At 37.9% G+C, this 6,070-nt stretch overlaps 1 protein-coding gene across 1 annotated transcript in view; it reads right to left on the bottom strand.

The window, feature by feature from the left end:
- Window positions 1-6,070, bottom strand: part of xpo4 (exportin 4) — a gene marked incomplete in the record, with an annotated part of 131,137 nt that overhangs the window by 76,056 nt on the left and 49,011 nt on the right. Inside the window, 1 exon segment of the mRNA XM_014028491.1 lies at window positions 2,762-2,874. Coding sequence (XP_013883945.1) covers window positions 2,762-2,874 — 113 coding nt within the window.

Raw genomic sequence — 6,070 nt, 5'->3', positions numbered from 1 at the left:
GATCTACACTAAAGTCTTACATGCCATGTTTTCATAAACAGGGTTCCCACAGTTTAAGGCGAGTTAAATGTAAGACTTTTTATAACTATTTAATGCCTCTTGAAATTAAATTTAAGGCAATTTCACAATAAACACAAATGACAATAAAATAAAAACTGTGTATTTTTGGTAAAAATATTCAAATGTTGCTAATAGACCATTAATTTTTATCCATATCTAACTAGCTTTTGTCAAATAGCAGTCAGTTTTAAACATGGAAATCCTTTAATGACCCAAAATTTGGAGTTTTGGGACCCACAGTGGGTTCTCAACAACAACTTGCGGTAGATGAAACCTTAAAGTGTCTGTGACAACAAATTTTTGTAAGAAATTTGAAAGCATTTTTGGAAAGACATTACAAAATGAATTCCACGTTGCTCAGATGGACAGTTGTTGAGATATTTGCATGTGAAGTAACAGGAAGTGATGCACAAYGGGAATGTTTGCATATGAATATTTCAAAAATAAATGTTACCAACTATTTCAATATTTGAGACAAATTAATAAAATGTGTTAACATTTTGAAGACTACTGAAAGATTGATTTAAGACATTTTAAGGCTAATTAAGGCCTTATTTTTGGATTGATGAATTCAAGGCATTTTAAGACTTTTTAAGGTTCCGCGGGAACCCTGATAAATTATTTTGTTTTGCTTTTGTCAAGTTTAAAACACATTTTCAAATTTGTGTCTCTTCCAAATTCAGTTCCTCAGATTTCTCAGTCAATCATCAGGACATCTTTGACTAAGTACAAACATTTACTGTAAATGTAATATACATTCTCGTGYTCAAAGGCGTGTCAACATGTGAAGAGGAGATGGACAAAACTGAAAAGCTTGTCATTAGTGGCCAGCTTGTTGGATCCCTTAAGGCACGGCCACCCAAGCTGCCTTAAAGTCRTATAAAGACAAAGCTCGATGAGGTAGATGAACCAAAAAAGACATGATGACTGACACCATTTTAAAAATAATATTCAATATGAAAAGCTCCCACACAATATAATCAAAGCAAAGAAGGAACTTTTCCATGGTTTAAGTCTGTGCAAACGTAAAGATTTGTCTGATTCATGAATCAACTAGATTCCCTTTTTTGACACATCTCATTGGATACTTTTACCTCTGAATATTGTTTTTCTATTTTTTATTCAAACCTAGGGTATAGCTGGGCGATATGACTGAAACATGTATCACAATATAAGTGTTTCATATCAGCTAATTTTGATGATTATTAGTTGTTTGTTTTACCTATTTGAAAAAAGGACCAGGGGAAAAAAGGCTGATTACTGCCAATTTCAGAAAAATTTAAACCAAATCGTCCCTTATGTTGAATCGCATCACAGTCAAGTCAGAGCATTACATTTTCTTTCACTTAGCTCTGTCGCAACATGACTGCCTGACTGGATAAATGCATGGATAAGCAGGTGAAAACAGTGGTACAACTAAAATTATTTAAAAGAAAATTGGCACCATTAATGAAATTAAATTAATTAAATTAAGAGCTACAAGACAACAGCATCAGTCAGGGCCAAAGTAAATAGAAGTTCAGTATTTTGTAACATGCAAATAGGAAGAGTTGAGTACATCAGTACATGTTGTGAGAAAATGATAAAACAGACAACTTAAGCTTCAGCATGATGGAAAACTCAGGCAACAGCAGTGTGCTGTGGAAATAAACCCGTAGAAGCTAAAGGAAGGATGGAGAATAAGGCTGAAGAGGTAGAGCACTATCTGGAGACAGGCAGGCAGTAGGTTTGGATGTGGACAAAGAGCTGACCAGTTTATTCCACTCTGCTGTTCCACACCAGCGTGGGCCGACTTTTTAAACACACTGCACTAAAATACCCATTTACTTCACAGGGCGGTCTTTCTGGGCAGTTAACACAATAACATGACCCCACTGTGAGGTACCCATAAATCAACCTAATGGTGCATTCATAAAAACCCACATAAGAACAAATACAAGAGAGGAGGGGAAATCAGAGTTCTGTCCAACATGAAAAGACAGACTGTCGCTTTTTGTTCAGAACAGGCAACAAGTGAGTGATCAAAAAAAAATCTTACAACACAAAGGAGGCCAGGAGGATATTCTACTGAAAATGTACAGTAAGTCGTAGGAGTCTTGAAACTTGAGAAAAACCGTTAAAGTACCTTTGAAACAAAGGTAAGGCTGAGTAAAACACCTGCACAGCCGAACAGATTTTTTGTTTGTAATTATTTCTATCATGTTTTTTTCTTTGCCTCTTCCAGAAAAAGGTGCACCTGGACCAGTCCTGGACCAGTTCTTCTGTGTTTGTCTGCGTCTCTTTCCTGTCCCTCAACCAGCCGGTCGAGGCAGATGGYCKCCTGTCCTGAGCCTGGTTCTGCTGGAGGTTTCTTCCTGATTAGCAGGGAGTTTTTCCTCTCCACCGTTTGCTCAGGATGGGAGACTGTGATGAAGTGATTCAACACAATCTGCTGCTTTCTTCTTAAATTGTTCTTTTTATGTACAGTGCCCTGAGACAACGTATGCTGTGACTTGGCGCTATATAAATAAACTTGAACTTGTTTTGCTCCCTAAAAAGTCTTCAGATTCATCTTTACCTACAATAAAATGATTAAAATAGAAGCTACTGTGTTCAGTGGTGCGCAACAATTTGAACATTAAAAACAATGGCATTAGGGGGGAAATTAGTTACAGTATTTAAAAAGAGGAAATAAATCAATTAAAGAGTGTTGGATACTTACAGAAAAAAAGAGGTCCATGACGCGGGTGTCCAGCAGCGCTTCCCTCCAGGACTCCGTAGGCTTGAGCGTGACGTTCTGTGTGGCCTCGAACATGGCAATGTAGTGGCGCCCCAGTGATCTGTCGTCAGTTAAGGCCAACAACAGCAAATAMGAGGAGGAGGGAGGTTAAGGAAGAGGAGGAGGAGGAGTGCCACTCTTAAACCCGCTCCTGTCACTAAGTTTCTTCTCAGTGGGTATTCTGGTCTCGGTGTGAGAGTCTTTTCTTGTGCGGCTGGCTGCAGATTCCCAACTCTTCCTCTCATTAACCCCGTCAATCTCGTTTCCACAAAAGATTGTTGTTCATTTTCTCACCCTCTTCTTCTCAGCTTCTTTGTTTTGCCTTCCCTTCTTTCTCTCTCATCAGCTCTTTTTTTAAATGCAGCTTTTACTCGTACAGCAAATCTTGCCTTCGTTTTCTCACCCTCCTCGCTGCTTCGTCTGTTTTTTTCTTCTGACTTTTTCCGTCCGTACCCTCTGGCTGGCCTGACACCCTCCTTGCTCCTTGTCCTCTTGCTCACCCCTCTTCCTTCCAGCCCTCTCTGCTGTCGCTCTCAGTTTTCTCTCCTCTGCTTCCTTAAGATCCTAAACACAAACTGTCTGCAGCCAATCGACTCCGCTCCCCTTCAAGGAGTCCGAGGCTCCTTCGAGCACTGAAACACTCCCTCGCTCCTCCTCAGCCAATCACCAAATTTCCTTTTCAATCCTTTCAAAATCAGAGCCTTGCTGTATTTACCCAGTAAAACTCATTTAAAACACGTCCCTGTTTTTATCATCTGACTGCTCTCTCATTTCAATATCTCTGAAATGTTTTTTAATCACTGTTCTCACATTTGTCCTCTAAAGACAAACAATATTTTCCAACTTTAAAACCTCTACTTCTTTCACAATGTCCTTTTGAAATATGCTCAGTCAAGTCTTTTAGTGGTTCAACAACACTGTGTACTAATTTAAACTTTCTCAACACCCACAGAAAGCCTTCCACAAACCACAACACACAAGCTCTCACTACAAACCACAACACTTACTGTCATTATTCAAAAATGTCATAAACACACCCACAAGCCCACTGAAACACACACTTAGGACAATGAAAGCATCTTACACATTCACATAAAACAAAACCATTTTCTAGCTCCTCTAAGCTGCTGTGATGAGCCCTTTATTCAACGCAGAAACCAATCCCTTGTGATCAAGATTTCATAAAAAAATAACTAATGTGCTTTATAATGTGCTTTACTTGTTCATTAAGGGGAAATAACTGTTTTAATTAATAAATGAAGATTTGTTTTTAGAGAGACTTTTTTTATTAGACTTATATTAAGGAACATTATCTGAAGGTTTAACCTCATGGGCAGAATTACGGCACCTCTTTAATGATCTAAGGTAAATTACCAACTAAATACAGTTTTGTTCAACAATGATGTCATGTAAAATGGTCAAAGGAGTTAGTCACAAAGCTGAGTTGGTGAATACAGTGAGGAAAATAAGTATCTGAACACCTAGCAACTTTGCAAGTTCTCCCAGTTAGAAATCATGGAGGGGTCTGATGACGGGTCATGCATTGCGAGATTTTGGGGAACCTCCTTGCCTCAGAGGATTGTAGATGCCAGGATAACCAAAGAGTGGCTCTGGAGTGGCCTAGCCAGTCTCCAGACTTAAACATAATAGAAAATCTGTGGAGTGAGGTCAAACTCTGTGTTTCTCAGTAGGGTTGGGCAATATTGCCAAAAAAACTAATCACGATTAATTGTGGTATTAGGCGATAACGATTAATTTGACGATTAATCTCCTGGAGTCCWCGGACACCCTTATGCTTTAATCATGACCAATTTAGTTTCTTTCTTTAATTTAGATTCTTCGTGAAAATCTGTTCCAAATTGTGTCAAAATTACAGATTTCAGGCTATACATCAAATTTAAAATTGTGTTGATAGATAAATAAATGACGCAACTTTTTTAAAAAAAATTTCATCATATTTGAAGCAGAGAGGATCACCAAGCGGACTGACTGGAGAAATCTCCAGTCACTCTGCCTGGTGGCATTAATCGTATTAATCGTCAAGTGTCAAAACATAATCGATTGTTTTTCTGACGATTAATCGCACACGATACGATTATTCCCAACCCTATTTCTCAGTGACAGTCCAGAAACCTGGCTGATCTAGAGAAGATCTGTGTGGAGGAATGGGCCAAAATTCCTGCTGCAGTGTGTGCAAAACCTGGTGAAAAACTACAGGAAATGTTTGACCTTTGTAATTGCAAACAAAGTCTACTGTACCAAATACTAACACTGATTCTCACAGGTGTTCAAATACTTATTTGCAGCAGTAACACACAAATAATATAAAAATATATTCATTGTGATTTCCAGAATTTTTTTTTAAGATTATATCTCTCACAGTGGACATGCACCTACGATGTAAATTTCAGACCCCTCCATGATTTCTAAGTGGGAGAACTTGCAAAGTGTTCAAATACTTATTTCACTCACTGTATGTATAACTGTAGCTATCCTAACCAATGACACAGCTGTCACATGACTGGTTTTGTAAATCAGCTTCAGATCTGAGACTTAACTGCAGTTATTGGTTCACCTGTGAATGATCAACAGTGATTTAGAATTTGGCTAGTATTTAGGTCACGTGCTAATTTTAAGGCCCACGGGCCCTCAAGAACATTATATCCGGCCTCAAAGGTTATACTTTAAATGTGACATAGCTTTAGMTTTTCTCTTTTTGTCACTGGATTTTGTGCATTCTTCTCATGCCAGCTGGCCAACTTTCAACTAAGAAAATTAAGTTTGAAATTTTCAGTAATCTTTACACAATCATTTATATATTTATACAATCTTCATTACTGATGAAAAGCTGACATGGAAATCTCACATAAATCATTTAAAAACAAAAATAGCCAAATCCATTGCAGGACACAGATTGTAGTGTGATTTGAGTATCCTGGATAGATAGAAAAGCGCTGTTTAAGTACAGTCCATTTACCATCCATTTAGTATTATACAAAGTAAGGGACTTATTTAATGATAAAGCACTGTTTATATTATATAATGCAATAATTGTTCCACACTTGATTTACTGTGTTGAAGAATGCAACATGTTCAAATGAAAAATCTTTTACTTTACAAGCAGTTTAGATTTAAACTGTTTGAGGAATTAAACTGATTTAATACCTCAAAGGTAATTTTAATCTTCATCCATCCATCCATTTTCTTCCGCCTATCCGGGGTCGGGTCGCGGGGGCAGCAGCTTCAGAAGGG

This window comes from Austrofundulus limnaeus, unplaced genomic scaffold, assembly GCF_001266775.1.
Source record: "Austrofundulus limnaeus strain Quisiro unplaced genomic scaffold, Austrofundulus_limnaeus-1.0 Scaffold769, whole genome shotgun sequence".
Lineage (NCBI taxonomy): Eukaryota > Metazoa > Chordata > Actinopteri > Cyprinodontiformes > Rivulidae > Austrofundulus > Austrofundulus limnaeus.
The sequence above is the reverse complement of the archived record's forward strand: the minus strand, read 5'-3'. Positions and strand labels throughout refer to the sequence as shown.